This window comes from Acinonyx jubatus, unplaced genomic scaffold (genome assembly GCF_027475565.1).
Source record: "Acinonyx jubatus isolate Ajub_Pintada_27869175 unplaced genomic scaffold, VMU_Ajub_asm_v1.0 scaffold_40, whole genome shotgun sequence".
Taxonomy (NCBI): Eukaryota; Metazoa; Chordata; class Mammalia; order Carnivora; family Felidae; genus Acinonyx; species Acinonyx jubatus.
In genome coordinates this window covers 1-24,640 of record NW_026463959.1, presented here as the reverse complement: position 1 = coordinate 24,640, position 24,640 = coordinate 1, and the positions used below count along the sequence as shown (strand labels likewise).

At 53.6% G+C, this 24,640-nt stretch overlaps 2 protein-coding genes across 3 annotated transcripts; one reads left to right on the top strand and one right to left on the bottom strand.

The window, feature by feature from the left end:
* Window positions 1-276: 276 nt before the first annotated feature.
* LOC128313782 (P2X purinoceptor 6-like) lies at window positions 277-11,149 on the bottom strand. 2 transcript variants are annotated; one of them, XM_053213958.1, is made up of 12 exons: window positions 10,821-11,149; window positions 9,891-10,041; window positions 8,492-8,563; window positions 4,829-4,904; window positions 4,536-4,629; window positions 4,372-4,452; window positions 4,141-4,282; window positions 3,937-4,046; window positions 2,485-2,578; window positions 2,330-2,395; window positions 2,063-2,140; window positions 277-1,974 (listed from the first exon to the last, which is right to left on the bottom strand). In XM_053213958.1, the coding sequence occupies exons 1-12, from the start codon at window positions 10,874-10,876 to the stop codon at window positions 1,891-1,893; spliced, it is 1,104 nt and encodes a 367-aa protein (XP_053069933.1). In that variant the 5' UTR covers window positions 10,877-11,149; the 3' UTR covers window positions 277-1,890. The 2 variants fall into 2 exon arrangements, with proteins under 2 accessions (XP_053069933.1, XP_053069932.1); XM_053213957.1 differs by having other exon boundaries at window positions 278-1,974; window positions 10,743-11,146.
* A 925-nt stretch (window positions 11,150-12,074) lies between these two features.
* On the top strand, window positions 12,075-24,611 carry LOC128313781 (leucine-rich repeat-containing protein 74B-like). The gene is made up of 8 exons (XM_053213956.1): window positions 12,075-12,234; window positions 13,627-13,769; window positions 14,205-14,337; window positions 15,265-15,471; window positions 20,619-20,728; window positions 21,719-21,834; window positions 22,595-22,673; window positions 24,462-24,611. Exons 1-8 carry the CDS (start codon window positions 12,075-12,077, stop codon window positions 24,585-24,587), a joined length of 1,074 nt encoding a protein of 357 aa, XP_053069931.1. The 3' UTR covers window positions 24,588-24,611.
* Window positions 24,612-24,640: the final 29 nt, after the last annotated feature.

The window sequence follows — 24,640 nt, the reverse complement described above, 5'->3', positions numbered from 1 at the left end:
GAGCCACCCAGGCACTCCAGTGTAGGCCTCTTTTGACCCCACCACTGAGGACTCCCTTCAGGGCTATGTGAGTTAGGAGACCTTACCATCATGACAAATGTGAGCTGAGAAGTCCCTCACACTTGAGTAGTGAGTGGTGCCCCACTGTAGACTCAAGTGGGACTCTCTGTTGGCGTCCACAGAGCTCATTCTGTGCAGCTCTCTCCTGTCCATGGTTTCTACCTGCCTTGGCCTCCCTGAACACTGAATTCTTTCTCCACTCAGGGAGGTCGCTGGCTGGGCTTTGAGTTTCCTCCCCGCCATCCCAATGCAGCCTAGAAGCACCCCAGGAGTATTCTGGGGAAATGCTAAGGCTGCTTACATTGTAAGGACTACACAGGAAACTGCTGGTTTTGGCAGGCTTTACTCCTTGACTTTCTGCAGCTATGACAGCTTTCATTGGGCCCTGAGGACAACCAGGTACATGTGACCCCAACTCCAATGACCACACCTCAGAGCCATGTTCTCTCACCCTGGCTCTTCTGAACCTGCCTCCCCATGGACGTTGCTCTGGGGACTGAGAAGCAGCAGAGACCCTGAGGCTTTGCTGGGGCTCCAGGTGCCTCCCAGATGCTAGTTCAGCCTGAGCGCCAGCCCTGGTCTTCCCCAGCTGGCCTTTGTTGCTCCACCGCCAAACTGCCAGCACACCCCTGGTCACCAGGGACCCATGAGAAAGAAGCCCCTTGCCTCCCTGGGGTGGGTACTCCCAAATCCTTGCCTCTGCCCTGGGAGCAGGAAGGAGTTTGGCTCCTACAGCCCTTGTTCCTCCCCTACTGATATGGGGCTGTGGGGGGTGGGGGATTTCTCCAGCAGGCAGGACTCAGACCCTGAAAGATACCAGGCCAGCCCGCTGGGGGTCTTTGTGTCCTTTGGGACGTGCAGATGCCCTGACAGGTTCTTAGATATAACCTTGGGTAGCAGATGGACAGCTTCCCTAACCCCATGGCTCCAGTGAGCAGGTTCCAGGGCTGGGGGGGTTAATGAGGAGGCATATAGAAGATCCCAAAGGATCCAGTGACCACTAACTCAACCTCTTCACCTTCTCCTCCCCATCCCAACCCTCCACACCCCAAGGGCTACTACCAAGAAGGAGCTGATGCTCATAAGCTGGGCAGGTGTGAGACCAAAGGGTGCCTGTGCCCTTGCCTGGGGTGCCAGGGGGTTGGATTAACTTCCTACATACCCCTCATTCCATGGATGAGGCCCAGAGTTGGGTAGGAGCCCACCTCAGGCAACCCAACATGGGAGCAGCTGACCCCTCTTGTCAGGCTTCTTTCTCCCTTGCTTTAGACTCCAGTTGCACAGACCCCAGCGGGGCACAGCTGAGAGGGAGGGGTTCTACCTAAGATGGGGTGTAGGTAGGGGGAGGAGGGCTGGAGTCCGCCATTGCCAGTGGGAGGGTCAGTGCTGACAGCTGGTGAGTAGGCCACCTCTGAAAACACTGGTGATGGAGGCTGGGAGAGAGTTCTTTAGACCTAGACACAGCAGGAGCCCCACTGGACCATTGCCCTGTCAAGGGGGTATCCCAGGGGCTCCTCTTCTCTGTGGCTCCTGTTCTGCTGCAGGTCTCTATACGAAACTGGCTTCTCTGGCTCCCCCAGGCAGCATCCTGCTAGAGCTGGAGTCAGGGGAGAGACAGTCTGTCTGGGAGTAGGAGGGTGGAATTCTCCCCTCCCCCATACCTGCTCCTGCTGGGGCTTTGCCCAGGAGGTCCCCAAGGTGGGCCCCCACCCCCACCCCACAACCAGCAGGGAACAGCTGCAGGCCTCAGGAACAGGCCAGTGAGTGGGAGACCGGAGCCTTGGCACGGTCACTCTGGTGTCGGTGTCTGGCTCCCAGACTGGGTCCCCTCTAAGACACCTGGGCAGCCATGCACGGGGGTGCAGAAGCTGGTTCTGTCTGCTCGGGGTTGGTGGTCACCTTCGGAGCCTTTGCCTGCAAGTGAGAACATCACATCAGGGCTCTGGCCAACATCCTCCAAAGTGTAACAGAACCCAAGGATCTGGACGGGTCCGTGGCTCACCTCCTCATACTTGGTCCTCCAGTAGAAATGGGCTTCTCCGTCCACATACAACAGCAGCAGATCACAGAAGAAGGTGATCTGGGAAAGGCAGGGCAGACCTGTGCCCTGGCCCTCAACTTGCCCTTCTACCACCTCCCCGGCCCTCACCACAAGACAACGTTATGCACGGGAGAGGAGTGGGGGGCGGGGGGTGGGGCTCAGGTATGCACTTGGGCAGGCCTGGGCACGCAGTTGCAACCAAAGGGAGCCCACGTTAGTCAGACTCACCACACCCAGCCAAGCTGCTCCGGTGCCCAGAGTGATGGTCGTGGGGATGAGGCCGAACTTCCCTGCCTGAGACCGACCTGGGCTGAGCCTCTAGAGCTATGACCGTCTCCCCCTCCTACTCCTACCACCCATTGCCTTCACCCAACACCTCCTACCTGCCCAGTGACAAGGATGTCGAAGCGGATCCCATAGAGCTTGAGCAGACTCCGAGCCTCCACACCTGAGGCTTTCCACCAGTGAGTGGCTGTCCTGAGGGTAGGAAAGTCTGGTGGCTTGCTCTGCTGCCACTCCTGGGCTGGGCTGGTCCTCCCAGGCCTCCTTCTTACCCATCCATTGATTCTAAAAACCCCCATCCCCAGCTGTCTCCCCCTGTGCCATTGCTGAGGACCCAGGGAAAAGGCAACCTGGGACCTGCCCCGTAGAAGCTCCCTGCCTGCTGAGGGGACAGAGGGGACAGCAGGATCCCTACATAGACACTATTACTGGGGGAGGGGGCAGGTAGGGAGGCAAGATCTGGGCTGTGTGAGTCCAAAGGGCGAGGGGGAACTCACTACCCCTAGAAACTGGGTGGGAAAGGCTTTCTACAAGGGATACTTTGAGGCTGGTCTTCCAGGGGTCAGGAAGGAGTGTTCTAGACAGAGAAAGTAGGACAGGTAAGAGCACAGAGGTGCAGGAAGCAGAATGTGGGTAGGGAGCCAGCCCCTCATCATTGCAAAGGGCCGGGGAGGTCAAGGAAGCCAGGCCAGGAAAAGCCCAGTGAGCAATGTCAAGGGACATGGTCTCTAGGCCTGGGGGCTGTGTGCGCGTATGTGTGACAATGACCAGGTGACAGGAAGTGACAAGGATTCCCGGCAGGTTGAGGGAGATCTGTTTAGGAGACTCAAAGACATGACAATAAATGCAACACAAGATCCCTGAAAGCATCCTGGATCAGAAAATAAAAAGATAAAGGACTATTATTGGCATGGTTGGAGAAATTCAGAGTAAATATTCGATTTACTCTGCCAATGTTAAATGTATTGAGTGTGACTGTGGTACCGTGGTCACGTGGGTAAGGTCCTCATTCTCAGGACAGTGTTGAGAGGAAGAGTGTCAGATGTCTGCCACTTACTCTAAAATGCTTCCCTTTGAAATCTATCTAACTATATCCAGCTCGTTCTAGAGAGGGAGAGAGAAAGCAAATGTGGCAAAATGATAAAAAATAAAACCAAAACCAAAAAAACCCTAGTGAACCCAGATAGAGGGTATATGGCTTTGCATTTTTATGTAGGTTTTTGAAATTTTTGAGATAAGACCTAAGGGAAAAGTAAAAAAGAACCCCCCCCCCCCAGCCGAGGAGGGAGGTGCTAGAGGCAGGGTGGGGTGGGAGAGGGGCTGGGGGGGTTGAGGAGTCCCAGGGAACAGAAGGGGGATGGGATCAGGAGGGAGGCTGGACAGAGCCTGTGCTGGGGGACCAGAGCTTAGGACACCCCTCCTGCCCCTGGGGCCCTCCTCACACACACAATGGAATCTCCAGAGAGCTGGGCCAGGGTGTGGCCAGTCCTGGTTGCCACAGGACAGTGGGGGGACCTGGCTAAGGAACAGCAGGAGGGCAGTAGGGGCCGCACCTGAAGTTGTAGCTCCTCTCCTGCAGCTGGAAGGAGTAGTGGGGCCGACAGTCGGAGCCCCCAGCATCCAGGTCACAATCCCAGTGGACTCGGACGCCCACAGCACCTCCCTGCACACAGCACATTGCTCGCTGCTTCAGCAGCACGCAGGCCCCGGGACCCTCTCCCTGAGCCTTCCTGGAACTCTTCCCCCCATGGACCCACCAGCAATGCCAGGTCCTCAAAGACCCCTCCAGCTGCAGCCACGAGATCCCCAATGCGGAACACAGGGCAGTAAGGGCTGTAGCGTGAGTCGTAGCGACAGCGCTTGAAATAAGTGGCGTCCCAGGTGTCTAAGGCATTGGACCTGGGGGTGGGGGTGGGGGATGGGACAGACGGTCAGGTAAGACAGGACACAAGGAGGGTCTGGGGCCAGCAGGACACACCCACACTTACTTGGAGAAGTTGAACTTGCTGAAGGTGACAGTGTTCTTGATGAACAAGGTGAAGTTCTCTGCCTGGACCAGTAGGGGCTTCCTGCTGGTAAAGAAGTGAAGGGCAGACTCCTGGGTTCTGGGGCCTTGTCCTGGAGGTGGGTGGGGGTGGGTGGAGAGACTTACATGGGCACAGTGCCGCTCTCCACGGGGCACCAGCCCTGGATCTCACAGGTCCTGTGGGTCCCGTTGAATTCCACACATTGGCCCGTTTTTATGCCTTGAGAATACAAAACAAACACCAGGCCCTCAAATCTCCACAGGGCCAGGGGATGAGACAGGGCAGGGGGCCACTGACAGAAAGGAGAGATGCAGAGGCACCACCAGGCCTGCCCTCAAGAACCACCCAGGGTCCCAGCCCGGGCCCTGGAGCCCCCACCCAGGGGAGCCCATGGAAGACAGGGCCCACAGTTACCGACCGTGGCTGTGTGTCCCCGTCTCCCCTTCCGGACAGTCCTCATCAGCCCAGCAGTTAGCCAGCGGGATGGAAGGGTGCTGAGGTGGGGAAAGCAAAGTTGCCAAGGGCTCGGGGACTGTTTCCCCTCTGTGACCCAGTCTTGCAGTCTGCAGGGACACAGCCCTCCCTGCCTTAGCTGCATAGAGGTCCCTGAGTCTGGGGGCACATGGCAAAGCTGGAGGGTAAAAATAAAAGGAGGTGGTTGGAGGAGGAAGGTGGCAAGCACCGCCACCCCCCACCCCCCGCCAGATAGGGGCGCAGGTGCTGTATTCCAAGGCAGAGCAAGCCTCCTTCCTTCCTGATAGCTCTCTCCTGGCCGGAGGCCCAGATCCTCTGGTCCACCTCAGACAACAGAACAGGGAAGGTGAAGGGACTCTGGGAAGGGCTAGTTCATGCCAGAGTGGCGGGGTGGGGCACGGTGAACAAAGGGCAGGGACCTAGCTGGAGGGGGCTGGGTAGGGAAGTGGCAGGACCACACACACTTGCTGAGGGACCATAGGCTAGTCCCTCCCCTACTTATTCTTGGGCAAAGCGTTCTGGCGATCAGTCAGAAGGGGGGACTAGCAAACTTTCTGGGGGTCCTACACCCCCCAAAGAGGAAGGCACACTCTCAGACACAGCTCTGCCCCAGGCTGACAGTGAGCACCATTGTCCAGGTTACCTGGCTCAGGAGCAGAAGGAGGAGCGGTGTGCCAGGGTGGCAAGAAGGACTTGGGGACTCCAAGCCAAATGAGACAGTGGGACTGTGTGGGGTTGGGACCGTGATACGTGGGCAGAGGACAGAGTGGGGCCTCCTGTGTCCTGAGTCCGCCCCTCCCCTCCACCCTGGCTGGGCCACCGTCTCCTCCAATCGAACCTCATGATAACCACCACGGGGCCGCTGTCTGCATCATCTGCCTCATTCATTCAGCAGAGACCATCCCTAGTTCTGCCATGCTCCTGTGATCAAGTTTAGCTCTTTCACAGAGTCCACAGGGCCCCTGAGGTCTTGGGCTACCCCCTTGCCACCCGAATCCAAATCTAGGCTCCAACCCCACTCAGCAGCAGGTGACCCTGGAGGTGCCTCATCTCACATAGCTTGGGGCCTTTGCTCATACAGCTCCCTCTGCCTGGACCGTCTCAAGATCCCACTTGAGCCTTGAGTTCTGTGGGAAACCCTTCCTGAGGCCCTGAGCTGGCAGACATGCCTCCCTGGGTCTGCAGCTGCAGCCTCTGCCCCCATCACGGGACCGGCCACCTTGGCTGGGCTGCCTGTGCAGGAGCTCCTTGAGATAAAAGGGGGTGGAGTCTTGCAAGCCCAGCATCAGGCCTGGCCCCCAAGAGGCTCAGCAGTTGTTTGCTAAAGGCTGAGTCTCCAAGGAGCACAGCCAATATGTCGGGAAGGACCGGATGACCAGGACCGCCGAGAAGAGCTGGCGGGATCTCTGGTGAGTCTCCAGAAGCCATGTTGTCTGATCTGATTACTTCCCAGCTCCAGTAGTTTCATAGGAAGACCTAGAAGCTGGGACATGAGGCAAATCACATGGATCCCGAAAACACAGAATGATGGCTTCAGGAAATTTTCAGGACAGCCTACAGCCTGAACATTAATCAGATGTCCTCTGAGCATTTAGAAAATGAAGGACATCGTGTATGTTTGCCGTGTGTAAGCACATCCTTTGTGCACATGCTTCACATCCTTTGTGGACAGAGCCAACCTAGGACATGTGATGCCTCCAGCAACTGTGGTGGCACCAACAATCAGGACACAGGGGACAGGTGACCACACAGTTACTCCCCAGCCCTGCAAGCAATTAAATGTTAGATGTGATTTAAAAAATTTTTGTTTAAGTTTATTTACTTTGAGAGAGCGAGCAATCAGCGGAGGGGCAGAGAGAGGGGGAGAGAGAGAATCACAAGCAGGCTCCTCACTGTCAGCATGGAGCCCAACGCAGGACTCAAACTTACAAACTGTGAGATCATGATGTGGGCCGAAACCAAGAGTCGTCGATGCTTAACCCACTGAGCCACCCAGGTGTCCCGTGTTAGAGGTGATTTTAAAAAGCTGTTACCATGGAAGTAAGCTTCCAAGGCTATGTCCCGAGTCCCAACTGCTCAAATAAAATCCACAGTTGGAGAACCATACACTTAAAAACGGGTAAGATGCGGGGCACCTGGGTGGCTCAGTCAGTTAAGTGTCCGACTCTTGGTTTCGGCTCAGGTCATGGTCTCGAGGTTTGAATTCAAGCCCTACATTGGGCTCTGAGCTGACAGCATGGAGCCTGTTTGGGATTCTCTCTCTCTCTCTTTCCCTCTCTCTCTGCCCCTCCCCTGCTTGCTCTCTCTCTCTCTCTCAAAAGTAAACAAAAAAAATTCTTTAATGGGTAAGATGGTAAATTTTATGTTACATGTATTTTATCACACACACACACACAAATTTGAGGGAAAAAAACCCCCATAACTGGAGAGAAGAGCACTGTGCACTGTGACAGACGCTGGATCCATGGGTCACCCTTAGGCAAGGGACAATGGGGAGATTTTAGGTGGAAAACCTGCAATTCTGGATGAGAAATAGACAAGAATAGGATGAGCGACTCTGGTGTGACCACAGTTGTAAAAACTGCCTGGGACACCTGAGTGGCTCAGTCGGTTAAGTGTCTGAGTGGAGCTCAGGTCATGAACTCGCGGTCCGTGAGTTCAAGCCCCACATCGGGCTCTGTGCTGACAGCTCAGAGCCTGGAGCCTGCTTCAGATTCTGTGTCTCCTTCTCTCTCTGCCCCTCCCCCACTCGCACTCTGTCTTTCTCTCTCTCTCAAAAATAAATAAAACGTTAAAAAAAATTTTTTTTTAATGCCCAGAGATCATAAGTGACCATCGGGTCAGCATAAGCTGGTGTTTTCGTGCTTGCCCACAAAAATGGAAGCTGACTTGGGACACATTAATAGAGTCTGTGCATACAAGAGAGGAAGGGCTCTATTAGAGCTCACCTGAGTCTTATACCCAGTTCTGACAAACTGGAAGGTGCCCAGAGGTGGGACCAGGAAGGGAAGGGACCTGGATATCTCACAGGGGGCTACAGTGGAAGACTCCAGAAGACTGCTTGGAGGACCAGAGACTGGGCGGCCTTGAACATGTGACTCTACTTTACTGAGATTCTCATCTTAAATGGGATCATAGTAATTCCTTTTTAAAAATTTTTTGTAAATGTTTATTTATTTTTGAGAGAGAGAGAGAGAGAGAGAGAGAGAGAGAGAGAGAGACATACACACGCAGAGTGTGAACGGGGGAGAGGCAGAGAGGGAGACACAGGATCTGAAGCAGGCTCCAGGGTCTGAGCTGTCAGCACAGAGCCTGACGTGGGGCTCGAACTCACAAACTGTGAGATCATAACCTGAGCCGAAGTAGGACGCTTAACGGACTGAGCCATCCAGGTGCTCCTGGATCATTAGTGATTCCTACCAGGCAAGGTATTTGTGAAGACTAAATGGAATGATTCACTAAAAGGTTTTCGCTCAGTGCCTGGGATACAGTAGCATATATATACTAAGCCCTCAGTTACCTGGGAAGGCGAGCGGAGGACATGGCTGGTGACCCAGGTCTGGCAGAGGAACTAGGGACCCTCTGGGAAGCTCCTGAGCAACCTTACCTCTGGACATCTGTCCTGAACTTGTTCTGGCGTCACAAGAAAATTGGTCACCAAGAAGAACACATTCTCTCCCTAGAAAGCAAGTGTCAGAGTCAGTCTCTGCTTCCCTCTCCAAAAGAGAGAGGCCAGAAGCTGGCAGCTTGGCTTGTGGGGAAAGGGGTCCTGGCCCCATCAAGTCATCAACTCTGCCCCAGGAGAGCGCCTCCAGTGAGGCAAGTTGAAATAGAGAAGAGAGGCCAGCTGGGTTTCTGGCCTTTTCTAAGCCCACAGCTGCCTCTTTGAGACAAGTGTATCTTCCATGTTTGTATTCATTCCTTCAACCAGAATTTTCCAATTGCCTCCTGCTTCCAGGCACTGAAGATCCAGAGCTGAGTTGGACCAGGAGCCTGCCCAGGCTAGTCGGGAGGCAGGCCCCTCGTTGCACACATGGTCAGGGGCCAGTGGAGCAGGCGGTGAACTCTGCCTGGGCAAACGGTGGCTAAGGACAGGCAGGGTGGCTGGCATCCAAGCGCCGTGTGTGTGAGTTCTGAAAGTTTGGGGCAATGCACACCCAGGAAAGAGAGAAGGCAGCAGGTGTGACAGCGGTCAGGATCTGGAGGGACTCGGTGGCCACCACTATGGAAAGGAAGTCTCCCCAGGGTGGAAACAAGGGTTGTCAAGCTCCGATTGATAACATATAGGACAGCTCAGGCTGGCTGCTGGGTAGAGTGCATCCGGGGACCCACTACCCACTAGAAGGTCACGGCCTCATACAGGTACGACACGGGCAGCAGTGAAAACTACTAGGAGATGGGATGGTCAGAGGGAGGGACAGGTCCAGCTTTGGCCCTCATTGGATGAAGAGAGGCCACACTGGGAGAGGGAGATGATTTTTCTATGGACGTGGTGGGTGTGTACCCAGGAGGCAGCTGTGCTAGAGGCAGGAGGTCACTGGGGTTACAGTTTTGGCACTGGCAGGATACAGGTAGAAACTGAGGCTGTGGGCAATCTGGGTAAAGGGAGGAGCCAGAAATGCCTCGTGGGAGGGCCAGAGGAGGAGTGTCCCAGGTCAGGGAGGGGAGCATTCAGGTAGCTCAAGGCCCTGGTTCCCCAAGCTTCTCCTGCCCCACCCTCAAGCTCAAGCCTTGAGTTCCTAAACTTTCCACTCTTCTAAGTACAGCCTCTGTAAAGGCTGTTCCTCTGGCCTGGCTTCCTGGTCTGTCCCCTTGTCCTCCTAGACACTCCTTACACATCCCAGAAAGCCCTATCCAGGCACCACTCCTCTGTAAGGCTCTTCCCAAGCCCGGCCCTATGACGGTGCCAGCACCCTGCTCTGGCATCACATGCCTCTCTCACACACATTCTCTGCAAGGGTGGTATCAGAGGTGTCACTGCCTAGCAGCAGAACCACGGCACCTACCTGTGGTGGCTTCACGAAGTCTGCCACATCCCACAGTCGGTTACCCAGCTCCTCGATCTGGGTCACAGAAACCCCTTTGAGTTTGGTGATGACGGAAATCTGGGGGTCCAGGTCTTGCTCCTGGTAGCCTTTTTTGGCGAGGAGAGCCCACCTTAGGAAGAATTGATGGGCAGTGTGGCACGTCCCTGGCCCATGGTAAGCAAGTGGGACCCACCCTCTCAGCCTCTCTCCTCATACACCCTGCAGGCTCCCAACCCAGGATTCAGGGCCCCTAGCTCCCCTCCAGCCTCATTTTCCACCCCAAACACCCTGCACAGATCAGAAGCTCCAACCATGATCAGAGAGCCAGTCTTTCATGGCACCCATGGGCTTGGAGATGCCCATCACCTCCTCCTTCACCAGCCAACACCCTCCTCCTGTCCTGGCTAGGCCCAACTCCTCCTTAAAGACTCCCCCGACCCAGCTAAAATTGGTGGTCTCTATCGGGGACCTTAGTGCTGCAGCTCTCCCAAACATCAGGAGCTACTTCCTACCCCACCAGGGGCCTCCTGGGTATGGGTGGGGGCCCATCTTGCTCTGTGTGCAGAGCCCAATATGGGCCTGGCAACAAGGCACAGGAGAGGAGGCAGGTGGACACACAGGAAGGAGTACACAAGCATACAGCTTGCTCTTGTATCCACTGACCTCCAGACAGACAAAGATCCTCCCTTCTGCCTACTTGCTCCCCTGTTCCCACCTGCTCCCCTCTGCTACCACCAGCTCAGCCCCTGAAGAGTCAAACCCTCAACCCTCAGCCCAGGACTAAGAGTCATTATCCCTCCAGCCAGTGTGGCCCAGGAGCCATTCTCTTACCCCACCACGTAGGCCATGACCCCGAGCTGCAGCAACCTCTGCAGGGCGCCCACCCGCCAGTTCCTGGTTATCACATACTTCTCCGTTTTGTAATCCAGAAGCCCCCAGCCCGCCAGGGCCCCCGGGGAGCCCATGCTTCCAGCTCCTGCTGTCTGCTGGGGCACATGAGTCAGCACAGCAGCTGCAGCCACAGCTGAATAGGAGGTAAAGCAGGCGTCCAAGCCGGCGGGCCAGCAGCTATTAAAGGGACACTTCCACTGGGACAGGTTCCAGCCTCCACCCCTCAGCCCTGGGTTTAGTCCCAACCACCAGCTGCCCAGGGCCTGCCACCCTCTCCCTCTGCAGGGGCCCAGGGCCAGGCAGAGAGGAGCAGCCCCTGCAACCTGCCCTCTGGCCTCACTTCCTTGGGGGAGGGAAGGAGGAGGAAATGACAAGTGTCATAGGTACTGTGAGAGGGCAGCATGAGGACTGCAGGAGCCCAGAGGAGGGGTCAAGAAAAACCTCAGGAAAGGGGCGCCTGGGTGGCTTAGCCGGTTAAGCGTCCGGCTTGGGCTCAGGTCATGATCTTGCGGTTTGTGAGTTCAAGCCCCGCGTCGGGCTCTGTGCTGACAGCTCAGAGCCTGGAACCTGCTTCAGATTCTGTGTCTCCCTCCTTCTCTGCCCCTCCCCTGCTCACGCTGTCTCTCTCTGTCTCTCCAAAATAAGTAAACGTCGAAACAATTAATAAAAGAAAAAAAGAAAGGAAGAAAAACTTCAGGAAAAAAGTGATCTCTGAAGTGACGCTTGCAGATTCTGAAGTTCAACAAGGAAACTTGGAGAGGAATGTTCCTGGTGGAGGAAATAGCATATGAGACGCCAGAGCATGAGAGAGAACTGGCAGCCATACGGTGAGAGCGTGACTCTGGCTCCAGAGAGGAGGGTGATGGGGCTTTGCAAGGCTCCCCAGGCTTTCTCGTGCCGTGCGCCCGCAGAGCGCAGGGACTAAGGCACAGACTCTGGAGTCAGCCACGTTCCCCAGTCCGTGGAAGGCGGGGAAGGGGGACCGATGCTGAAACCGTGGAGCACGCTCTCATCCGCTCAGCTTGTCAGCAGGCTAAAGGTCTACCCAGTCCAGAGACGGTTTCTATAGCAACCCACAACACCTGGGTTGCCCAGACGACGGCTGTAGGGAGGGGAGCGTTCCTATTGGCTGCAGCGGACGCCTGTTCGCTGCACGGCATAGCCAATTGATCGGCGCAGACGGAGGGTCCGCCCACATCCCCGGGGAAAGGCTCGAGTAGCTGTGCGGTGCAGTCTCCGCCTCATTGCTGCCACTGAGAAATGGGCGTAACTATGAGGGGTCCCTACAAGAGGCCTGGGGAGAATGAAGGCGAGGAGGAGGAGGCGGCGGCGGCGGCGGCGGCGGCGGCAGCGGCCGCTGGGCATCTTGCAGGAGCTCCGGAGGCCGAGCAGCGTTCGGAAGTTGATTCAGACTCCGACCAGGAGACGGAAGGTGCTCCCGGGCAGGGATGGGGGCAGGCCTTTCTCCTCAACTGGGAGCTTATCCCGCAGGGTTGCAGAGGGCAGGCTGGGGCCAAGTAGGCAGGGGACCCCTGTCCAGCAGGGAGCGCACCCCTCCGTGGGACACCTTCAGGACAGCCTGTGGTCTCTCCAGTCCTGTGCCCTCCCCACAATGCTCCTGGCGGCATCAGGAGTTCCATCTTTAGAAGACGCCTCCAGGGGCGCTTGGGTGGCGAAGTCAGTAAAGTGTCCCACGCTTGATTTCCGCTCAGGTCCTGATCTCATGGTTTCATGAGTTTGAGCTTGAGGCCCGCATCACGCGCTGTGCTGACAGTGTGGAGCCTGCTTGGATTCTCTCTCACTCTCTCCCTCTCTCCCTCTCTCTCTACCCCTCCCCCACTCACACTGTCTCTGTCTCTCTCAAAATAAATAAACTTCAGAAAGAAAGAAAGAAGAAAGAAAGAAAGAAAGAAAGAAAGAAAAATCTCAAAAGAAAGAAATAAGCTTAAGAAGGAAAGGAAAGGAGAAAAAAAAAAGAAAACACCTCCAGGGGCACCTGGCTGGCTCAGTAGGTGGAGTGGGGGACTCTTGATCTTAGGGTTGTGAGTTCGAGTCCCATCTTGGGTGTAGAAATTACTTAAAAATAAAATCTTAAAAAAAAAGAGGGGTGCCTGACTGGGTCAGTTGGTTATTAAGCTTCGGACTCTTGATTTCGGCTCAGGTCATGACCTCACAGTTTGTGGGATTGAGCCCCAAGTCAGGCTCTGAGCTGACAGGGTAGAGCCTGCTTGGGATTCTCTTTCCCTCTCTCTTTGCCTCTCTGCTGCTCTCTCTCTCTCTCTCTCTTAAAAGTAAATAAATGAACTTAGAAAGAAAGAAAGAAAGAAAGAAAGAAAGAAAGAAAGAAAGAAAGAAAGAAAAGGGAGAGAGAGAAAAGAAGAAAACACCCCAAAGTGATGTTAAAATGCAAAAACTCCACCAAACTGTGTAAGAGGGGGTGTCCTACCCAGAAATGGGATCAGGGCTGGGTTTTCCCAACCCCCAGGAACAACTAAGCTAATGAATGTATAAAACAGAATTGTTTGTTTCTTCCCCCATAAAATGTTCACAACACATACGTGTTCTGCAACCCAGTGGAAAACACATAGCATGCACTTTGGCATCAGACATGCAGGGTCCTGATCCTGGCTCTACTCAGATTAGCTATTACTTTCTGTGTGACTTTAGGGAAAGGATTTGCTTTCTCTGAGCCTCAGTCTCTACTAGCAGAGGAAGAAATGCTTCTAGAGGGAAACACAGACTGGATGGTGACAGAGGGTGGGGGGGAGGAGGCTACTGTGTGTAGAGAGGGATCTACATTCATCATCTCCCTGTCTCCTATCAGGCATCCATGGGCCTGGAGAACTGGTCAAAGACACCCTCTACCTGAGGTCTTGCCAGGCCCATAGAGTTGTGCCCGCCTCCTGCTTTCTGCGCCAAGGGAGAGCCCCAGAGCTGAACCTGCGGCACCGTGGCCTGGGGCCCCAGGTAACCTTGGGGAAACCCCGGGGCCAGGCTTGGAGTAAAAGGACCTCAGAGGCAGCAGCCATGGAGTGGCCCCTTCTTGAACCCATACTGCACACTCCCCAACTTTGCTATGTGCCAGGCATGTCCCATCCCCTGTATCTGGGTGACAGGTAGGATCGAGGCTATGACAGAATTCAGTGTAAGGGTTGAGGGGCCTGCAGGGGACCTCTAACCTGCTGGGGGGGGGGGCAGTCAGGGAAGGCTCCAGGAAGTGAGATCTGGGTGAAGCCTAAAAGAGAAGCAGGTGTCCCCTGGGCATGTGGGAAAGAGAGAGCCTTCCAGTTGGAGGGCACCAGGTGGGCTGAGCCCTGGAAACAAGCCAGGGTAGTGGCTAGCTGTGTCTGAGGCCTTCGCCCCTAGGAAAGACCAGGCCCCTCAGGCCCCTCTTTGTCCAAGGGTGCCCGGGCTCTGGCTTTCGCACTGAACTCCCATCCCTATGTCAAGCGGCTGGACCTTCGAGACAATGGGCTCTGTGGGGCCGGTGCAGAGGCCCTGGCAGGTGCCCTAAGCAAAAGCAGCAGCATTTGTGGTAAGTGCTGAGTTTGGGGCTGGTGGGCACATTTGAGTCCTCCCTTTCCTGAGGGGTGTGGGCTCCCCCCATAGCTGGGCCTTCTCACTTGGGGCCTGTTGGTGTTGCTGGTGCAGGGGTCTTAACACAGGGTGGGGCTGATGGGGGTGGAGTTAGAATCTCTGTGGTGCCCCCAATGCTGGATGCTACTCCTCTCCTGATTGCCTACTCCCCACTCCCCTCCTTGGCTGGCCAGCACCTCCCCCTCCGTATGGTGGCCTCCCATTGCCTAAATGCAGGGTGAAAGCGTCCTCCAACAGAGAGCCAAAGGGTGGACAGTGTGAGAGGGTGGAGGGCTGGGTGGGAATGAAGTGGGGCTGGATGCAAACGCCACCTCTACCACCGATGAGCCACCTTCTACCAGGGATGACCCTGGGCAAGCCATTCACCCTTGCTGAGCCTTACTTTTCAATCTGTGAAATGGCCCCAACAATACTACTTAGCCCTTGGAGTTGTACTGAGTATTAAATGAAACTGCATATGTGACATGCTCCAAGCATGGCCACCTGGGCCGTCATTGCCAGTTCCCAGAAATGCATCAGTGAAGACTTCTGTGGATGTATTATATCGCTGCCAGGCATGAATCATCAACAGGGTGACTGGATCTCCATCGCAGGCATCCTGCACAGCTCCATGAAGTAGGCGGTTTTAACCCCTTGACAAAGAAGCTTGTGGATGCGTGGGGTGGGTGTGGGCATCAGAGAAGCTGCCTGGGGGCCTGGGGAGAGGCAGCTGGTGAGTGGCAGAGTCACCATGCGACCCAGGATGGTCCAGCTGCAAAGCCCCTTCTGCTGCCTCAGGTCTGGAGGTTTGGGGGATAGAGGAAGGCGGAAGAGGGTGGTGCCGGGCTTCGGATCCCACTGATTGAGAAGTGGTGCTGACCCCTAGATGTGGACCTGTCGGAGAACCAGCTGGGAGCAGTGGGAGCCCAGGCTGTCTGTGCTGCCCTCATGGTGAACCCAACCATGCAGAAGATACAGCTGGCAGGAAATGGCCTAGACGAGCAGGCAGCCCCGTACCTTGCTGAACTCCTGCTGGCCCACACAGGCCTGAAAGCCCTGGACTTGAGCTATAACCAGCTGAATGACCAAGCAGGTAACATCTGACCAGGGTCACCATGGGGGCACTTGAGCCCATCTTCCTGGGGCAGGGGTGGGTGAAGGTTGGCAGGACCATTCTGAACATTCATACTCTGGCTCCCATTTCCCATGTTCCACTTTAGCCTACCCCTCTCCCTGTCCTTCCACACAGAACCCTTAATCCATTCCACGGAAGTCATGGCCTGCTGCTGCATGTGCTGGGTGCTAATTTAGCCACTAGGGACCCAGTTGTGAACAAAACAAAGTCCCTGGCCTCAAGGAACACACGTTAACTAGATAATTGTCTACAATTATTGGTGCCACAAGATAAACAAAAGGAATGATTTTAGAGAAGAATGCTATAGAGAGGTGGTTGGGGAGGGCTCTGTGAGATGACATTTAAGCTGAAATGCGCAGGGTGGGAAGGAATCAGCAATAGCAAGACCAGAGAGAGAGAGCATTTAAAGCAGAGGAACAGTAAACATGCAGGCTTATTTCCCAGACTGATAGACACCGGTGTGACTGGGCTAGTGAGCCAGGAGAGAGGGGCCAAGCTGTGAGTTGAAGAGGCAGTGGAGAGCTTCAGGCCTACAAATCTTGGCAAAAGGCATGAAGATTTTATTTCAAGTACCGTCTTCACGTACATCCACTTTGATGGGATTTCTTGATCTCACCACTTTCTCTCATGTCCCGGGGCCTTTGCACAGACTATCAGCTTTGCCAGGAGCATGCACTTCTACCTGTCTGTCCTCAAGCACTCCAGTCAGTTACAGGAATCACTCAGAACCCTGGGTTAGGAATACAAATCCCTGGGCCCTGGGTCTGCTGAACCAGAATCTTGGTGGGGGGATGCCCATGCATCTACATTTTAATGGGTACCCCAGGAGATTTATCTGATCAAGAAAGTTTGGGAATCACTTTTCTGTCTCAAGCTGCTTAGGGTAGGAATGGTACCAGCCTTGGCCTTTGAGAATCAGCCTTAGAATTTAACTGCCAGAGAGCCATTTACCTTCTAAGAAAATTATCTTTTTTTGAGAGAGAGAGAGAGAGAGAGAGAACACAAGGGGGTGTGTGTGTGGGGAGAGAGACAGAGAGACAGAGAGACAGAGAGAGAGACAGAGAGGAGACACAGGATCTGAAGCAGGCTCCAGGCTCTGAGCTGTCAGCACAGAGCCCAATATGGGGCTCGAATCCACAAACTGTTAGATCATGACCTGAGCTGAAGTCAGTCGCTTTAACTGACGAAGCCACCCAGGTGCCTCCCTTCTAAGAGAATCATCATGAGAAGTCTGTGAAATTAAAAGAGAAGTTCAGGGCTGCTTGGGTGGATCAGTCAGTTAAGTGTCTGACTTCACCTCAGGTCATGATCTCGTGGTTTGTGAGTTCAAGCCTTGCATTGGACTCTCTGCTGTCAGCACAGAGCCCACTTCAGATCTTCTGTCTCCCTCTCTCTCTGCCTCTCCCCTACTCTCTCTCTCTCTCTCAAAAATGAATAAATAAACTTGAAAACAGGGAGAAAAGTTTATTTCAGACTTCCAAAAAACTAAGTATAGATGTCTCCCAGATCTTCACAGTGAAAAAGTAAGCACCAGAGAGACAGCCAGGATAGTAGGGGCCGGAAGCTAAAGCTCTGTGAAGCCTGCACAAATATGGAGTACGGAGGTCTTCATCTTGGAAAAGGACAAACTCAGCAGGACCATGTTGTTTCCCTAAATGGGGATCTGTGGGGATCTCAACTGCCTTGAGGGGTGAAGAGCTTAGGTCTCAATCTCCCGATCTGACCCATGGCGAAGGTAGCCCCTGCCTCATAGTTGGCTACAGGGGTCATGAAGACCAAGTATGGGAATTTCAAGAGGCCAATCATGCATGTTGGAGAATCTCCTCACCCTCTAGTTGTTCAGAAAGAAGGGTTTCCCTACAAAGTGCGGACCACCACTCTCTCTTCTCAGCCCTAGAAGCGTCTGTATCCAGAGTCCTAGCTCAGGAAGGCATCACTGGGAGTCCTAGCAGCCTTGCAGGGAGCTCTCCAAGGTGCCAAAGCATCTTGCTCCAGTGGGTCCTGCTGGAGTAGGCTTGCTTTCTTTCTTTCTTTCTTTCTTTCTTTCTTTCTTTCTTTCTTTTCCTTCCTTCCTTCCTTCCTTCCTTCCTTCCTTCCTTCCTTCCTTCCTTCCTTCCTTCCCTTCTTCCTTTCTTTCTTTCTCTCTTTCTTTCTCTCTCTCTTTCTTTCTTTCTTTTAAACATTTTTAACATTTTTATTTATTTTTGAGAGACAGAGCACAAGCAGGGGAGGGGCAGAGAGAGAGGGAGGCACAGAAGCAGGCTCCAGGCTCTGCAAGGTCAGCACAGAACCCGATGCAGGGCTCGAGCCCACCAACTGTGAGATCATGACCTGAGCCAAAGTTGGATGCTTACTGGACTGAGCCACCCAGGTGCCCCTCTTTCTTTCTGCCTTTCTTTCTTTCTTTCTTTCTTTCTTTCTTTCTTTCTTTCTTTCTTTCTTTCTTTCTTTCTTTCTTTCTTCCTGTCTTTCTTCCTGTCTCTGTCTTTCTTGTCTTTCTCTTTTCTTTTCTTTTCTTTTCTTTTCTTTTCTTTTCTTTTCTGTCTCTCCTCTCTCTTTCTTTCTTTTTTTGAGATTTTATTTTTGGGGCTCATGGTTGGTTCAGTAGGTTGTGATTCTGACTCTTGATTTTGGCACAGGTCATGATCTCACGGTTTGTGGGATTGACCCTGAGTTGGGCTCTGAGCTGAGAGTGTGGAGCGTGCTTCAAATTCTCTCTTTCCCTCTCTCTCTGCCCCTCCCCTGCTCACTCTCTCCCTCTCTCAAAATAAATAAATAAACTTAAAAATATTTCATGTTTAAGTAACTTCTACACCTAAGGTGGGGCTTGAACTCACAACCCCTAGATCAAGAGTTGCATGCTCTACTGACCGAGCCAGCCAGGCACCCCCCAAGCAGGCTAGTTCTGCTTAATTAGTGCATCTGTTTTTCTTCCGTGCATTTCTTCAAACTAGCCTCACTAAACCTGCAAGAGGAGGAGCTGAGACCATGGAGAGGAGTCAAATTCAGATCCTTGAGGGACTCCTAGGCTGATGGGAAAGACTGGCCAGGCAAAGAGAGGTCATTAGATCAGAGCCTGGAAGGATAGAAGCATAGTGGACTTGGGCCTGAGGCAGCCTAGCCCAGCTGGGTAAGCAAGGCTTCCTGATGTCATGAACCCAGGTTAGAAGGACGAGGAGCTGTTATCCAGGTGAAGAAGGGGGTCAACAGTTCTACACAGGGGGACAACCCAGAGGCATGGGAGCAGGTCACACTGGCTGAATGCTGACAGAGTGGAGAGCATGATGGGTGGCTGGGGCTTCTCTGCATTTTATAAGCTAAAAATCTCTCGGGGTTTCTTACCCTGCACTGCACCCTCTTTCCTTTCTCCACCACAAGTGTCTCCTTTGCACACAGCTGCACCAGCCTCATCACCTTTTGCCTATAGACTATGGCACAAGCCTTCCAACTGGTGTCCTGGGTTCTAACCCTGCCCCTGCCTACCCCAGTCCATACCCTACACCTGCCACTAAGGAGCCCGGCCTTGTCATTTCTTAAAGCCCTCCCTGCCTACTAATCGGTTTGTGCCCAAAAGTCTTGGTCCAGCATTGATGGCCTCTCAGTATCTTTCCAGTGTCCATCATTGCTACCTCATTTCACTGGCTTCCCCCCACCCACCAGGCCTGTGGGAATTTTCTCAGGTGCTCTATGCTCCCACATGCCTCTACACATTTGCTCTTTCCCATGTCTGTTCTCCACTGTGCATGCACACACACCTGGTGAGTCCCTCAGTCTTCAAGATTATCTCCTTTTTCCTCACTTTCCTGACCCTCCTCAAAAGGGAGTAAGTCCCCACGCTGTTCCCACACATCCCCATTTGTAGTTGTATTTGTAGTTGTTCTACTATTTGTAGTAGTCCCACACATCCCATTAAGTTGTATTTACATTTGAACAATGTGGGTTTGACTGCGTGGGTCCACTTATACACAATTTTTTTTTTTATAAATACAGTCTAGTATTATAAGTGTATTTCCTCTTATGATTTTCCTTCTTTTTTTAAGTTTTATTTATTTATTTTGAGAGAGAGAGAGAGCAAGCACGTGCATAAGCGGGGGAGGGGCAGAGAGTGGGGAGAGAGAGAATCCCAAGCAGGCTCCATACTGTCAGCACAGAGCCTGACACTGGGCTTGATCTCACAAACCATGAGATCATGACCTGAGCCAAAAGCAAGAGTTGGATGTTCGACCTACTGAGCCACCCAGGTGCCCCACATAATTTTCTTAATATTTTCTTCAGGTGGGGCGCCTGGGTGGCTCAGTCGGTTGAGCATCTGACTTTGGCACATGATCTCACCGTTTGCGAGTTCAAGCCCCATGTGGGGCTCGGTGCTGACCGTTCAGAGCCTGGAGCCTGCTTCCGATTCTGTGTCTCCCTCTCTTTCTGCCCCTCCCCCGATCTCTCTCTGTGTCTCTCAAAAATAAATAAACGTTTAATAATAATAATAATAATATTGGGGTGCCTGGGTGGCTCAGTCGGTTAAGCGTCTGACTTCAGCTCAGGTCATGATCTCTCTGTGAGTTTAAGCCCCGCGTTGGGCCCTCTGTTGCCAGCTCAGAGCCTGGAGCCTGCTTCTGATTCTGTGTCTCCCCCTCTCTCTCTCTGTCCTTCCACTGCTCATGCTCTGTCTCTCTCAAAAATAAATAAACATTAAACAAATTTTTAAAAATAATAATAATATTTTCTTCAGGTTACTTTATTGTAAGAATACAGCATATAATATGTATAACATACAAATATGTGTTAATCAACACTGTACATTCTCGATAAAGTCTTCTTTCTAAAATCCAATAGCAGTAGGCTGTTAGTAGTTGAGGTTTGGGGGGGCGGTCAAAGTTATAGGCAGATTTTTGGCTGCACAGGGGCTGGCACCCCTAACCCCTGTGCTATTCAAGGGTCAACTGCTTCTCCCCCATTAAATGTGAATTCTTTTAGGACAGAGCAGGCCCATATAGGGTTCAACTTGGTGACTGTTGTGCCAAGCAGAGACCCTGGCACACAGCGGTCATCAGTATTATTTTTTGAGGGAAAGAACAGAGTGAATAAGGCCTGTCTTGGTGTTTCTGAAGGGGAGATGCTTGGACCAGCCCTGGCAGAAAATACTGGACTCACCGAGCTTAATATAAACTGGAATCACCTTCGAGGACCAGGAGCTGTAGCCTTTGCCAGGGCACTGGAGGTATGAACACCTCTGTCACCCATCTGCCCTCTGGCCTGTCCTGTGGGGACAGTCTCCCAGGTGCCATCTTCCTATCTTTGCAGCTCTTCAGAAATGACCCTTGGATCCTTCAAGCAGAGCTTAAAGAATATTTTGTTTGGTGATTTTAATTGTCCCAGCCCCATTTCGTGACTCCAAAATACCGTGCTCACTCTCATGTCACTTACTCAAGGGTCTGCAGTTCAATGTTGCACACCTTCTCCATTTATTACAGACATATGGCTGGTGGGGGACATCGTGCAGTCTGGTGACACATGCCTGCTATGGGCACATGCAGATGCTTCCCTGAGATGACAGCCCTGCACCCTGCATGCCAGCACATAGTCTTAAACATCCCACCTGCTTCCTTCGATGTTGTGGTTCATAAGCCTCAGGAATGTGTGGCTCCTAGCCCCTGCCAGGATGCCCCTGGTGCTGGCTAGCTTTGTGGGGCCCTCCTCAGGGAACAGCAGCAGCTGCCTTGCCCCCCTCCTCAGGGGCTGACCTGGGGATCCTGCCCCACAGGGTGGTGGGTCAGGCTCTGTCCTCCCAGTGCACCCACAAGCTCCTGCCCTTCTCCCCATCACAGCCCCCCCCAAAGCCCTTCACCGGAGTCCCTCTGTCATTCTGCTCTGTGCCTCAGAGGACCTGCCCTTGAGCCTCGCCCCCCACCCCCCGCCCCCAGCAGCCATGGAACCAGACCACTGTGTCCCTGGGGTCTGCTGCTGAGCGGTGGGCCTCTCAGTCTCTGAGGATCATCCACACCCACAACCACCCTTGGTGCCGTGCTTCCAGTCATTTGGTTCTCCCGGTCACCGTCATCCAAGCCACGAGACTCTTACCAGGAACCTCTGACCTTCTGCTCTCAGCCCGTGCTTTTTTGCACCCTGGGCCTCCCGGGCTCTGAGGCGGTGACCCCTGGCTTTCCCCACTTCACAGGTGGTCTCCTGGCTTCACTCTTTTGCATTCTAGGCAAACATCTTCCTGAGAGTCCTGGACATCTCATACAATGGCTTTGGAGATCCTGGAGCATCTGCAGTGGGTGAGGCACTTAAGACCAACAATGTGTTGGAAGAGCTCAACATGAGGTGAGGCACACAGGGTGGCCCTGTGTCACAGTCTCCAGATCCATAGCCACCTGAGGGACCAGGGGCTCCATGATCCTGTTACTGTTTACCACCTTAACAACTCCCAAGCCTACCACAGTTTACCCACGATGGGGCTTGAGACACAATCCAAGAGCACCCAGCTCCCTCCTTCTCACTCAAGTTTAGCACTGGGTTGTTTTTTTTTTTTTTAAGTTTGAAAAAAAAATTATTTAAGTAATCTCTACACCCTACAAGAGTTCAAACTCATGACCCCAAGATCAAGAGTCACGGGCTCTATCGACTGAGCCAGCCGGGTGCCCCTCGAGTTCAGCACTTGTACCTTGGAGCTCATAATTCCTGACGGATAGGTGGGGGCTGCTAGTGAAAACATGTATGTAAAACATCTTCACTTAAAAAGGGGAGGAGGGGTGCCTGGGTGGCTCAGTTGTTTGAGTGTCCAACTCAATTTTGGCTCAGGTCATGATCCCAGGGTTGTGGGGGGCGGGGGGTAAGGGAGGGGAAAGTAGGGGAGGGATGCTCCAGGTGTGCTTGCTGAGTGATCTCCCTCAACACTGGGAACCAGGGTTGTTATCCAGCTTTTACATACTGACCTGCCCAGGGTCCCTGGGGCATCAGTGGAGGCTGGAACATGAAGCCCAAGCAGGTGGATGCACCAGCAACACCAGGTTGGACCCTGGGACCATCTGGCTCTACACAGCTGCTCGGAAGGTAGCAAAATGCATATGTCTTTCTGTTGCAGCAACAACCGCATCTCTGCAGTGGGAGCCCTGAGCCTGGGCCTGGGCCTCCGGGTCAACCAGACACTGAGGATTCTTGTTGTGAGTGCTAGCCTGATGGGGCAGGCCCCAGCATAGACCTGCCTGTATGTGTCCACACAGATCCCTCCCCTGCCTCATCTCCCCACTCCAGTGGCAGCAGGGTACGAAATTTCTAGAGCCCAGATGAGGGAGGGGACCTCCTGGTTTCCTCCTGTGACCACTTCTTTCCCTTGCCATTCCCTCACCCACCTCTGACCTGACCCCGGCACTTCTTCCGACTCCTCCCTCGTCCATCCTTCTCCCCCCAACCCCCAGCAGTGTCACCTCCACCTCCCGACTGTCCTTGCTCCTTCTCAGCTCACTGGGTCAGCCCAGGTGTACCGTTGGCTATGCTCAGACCTACTTGAGGCCTTGTGTGACAGATGGGGTTTCCCTTTCTTCAGCATTGCCAGTCGGGTAGGAAAAGGGAGGGTGCAATGGAAGGTGAAGCCCAAGTGGGCCACTGTGCTCAGAGGACAGGTCCTGGGGGGCATCCAGCCCTGCCTGGCTCTCAGCTCCATCAACTGGCAGAAGAGCACCCTGTGGGCGTCTGGGTGGCTCAGTCAGTTAAGCATCAGACTTCGGCTCAGGTCATGATCTCATGGTTCATGAGTTCAAGCCCCGCATCAGTCTCTACTGTCAGTGCAGAGCCCACTTTAGATCTTCTGTCTCCTCTCTCTGTGGCTCCCCTGCTCATGCGCGCGCGCTCTCTCTCTCTCTAATAAACGTTAAAAAGAAGAAGAAGAAGAAGAAGAAGAAGAAGAAGAAGAAGAAGAAGAGCCCCCTGAAGCACTCCCATCCATGCTCCCCCCTGCAGCCCAGACCTCTCTTAAGCTCTGGATCCCCATTTACAGCCACCTGCTGGACCATCCCCTAGATGTCCCATGGGCATAAAGCACAACCCGAAGGCATCCTCTCTCTCTAAGGGCTGCCTCTTGGTGGTGGGGGAGGGGGGGCTCCTCACTGAGTCAGAAGTAGGCGCCCAGTGCTCACTCCTCCCTCTCTTTTCCTTGCCTTCCAACCTTCATCTTACTTCCTGCAGGGTGCTGGGGCTGCCTGCTCTTCCTTCTCACTTCCCCTCAAGTTCCATTGACCTGTGAATTTCCCATCTCTCGTCCTTCCTTGTCACCTGCCAGTTGATCTTTCTAAAGCAGAAACATGCTCCCGTCCCCTCCTTGCTTTAAACCTGTCAACAGCTCCCCTCTGGATAAATCCAAGGTTAGTAGTATGGCATTCACCGCACATTGGGCTCTGGGCTCTGCCACAGCCCCTCTGCCTTCCACCGCTGAAGCTCATTCGCTCACCCCAAGCTGCTCTGAATTTTCTGCACATGATGCAATTTCTCCCCTTTGTTTTGCTCCTCCTGCTCTTGCTGAAATACCCAGCTCTGCCCGCTCACCCGTAAAGCTCAGTGCGGGTGCGTAAACTTCACCTCCCCAGAAGGGTTGATGTACACTCTCATTGCACTTATCACACTGCATTTTCATGATGTTTCCTTTTCCTCTCCTCCCCGTGATGGGTGAATTCCTTAAAGGCAGAGCTGTGCCTTGTGTGTCCATATCTTTGGCACCTGGCACAGATTTGGGCATATGGTGGGCACTCAGCCAGTGCATACTCCCTTCCCCTCTTCCCCAGCCTCACCGCCTCACCCAGGGTGTTTTGTCAGTGGAGACAAATTCTGAGCTGAGACAGTGGGGCTGTCCTGAGGCACTTGTCATCAGAGATGAAGAATCCTTCCCTCCCTTTTGACTTGCTCCACCTCCAGCTTCCCTGGGCTCAGTTTTTCTCAATTGTGTGTGTGTTTCTCAGATGTCCAGGAATCCCATGCGAGGCGAAGGCTGCTTTGGAGTTCTAAAGTCTGTCCGGGATAATCCAGGGTCTGCCCTAGAACTGCTGGATTTCTCTGTAAGAGCTTTTCATAAATCTCATCTGTGATCCTTCCAACAGCCCCACGAGTTCTCATTTAGAGGAAGAAAGTAGGGATTAGA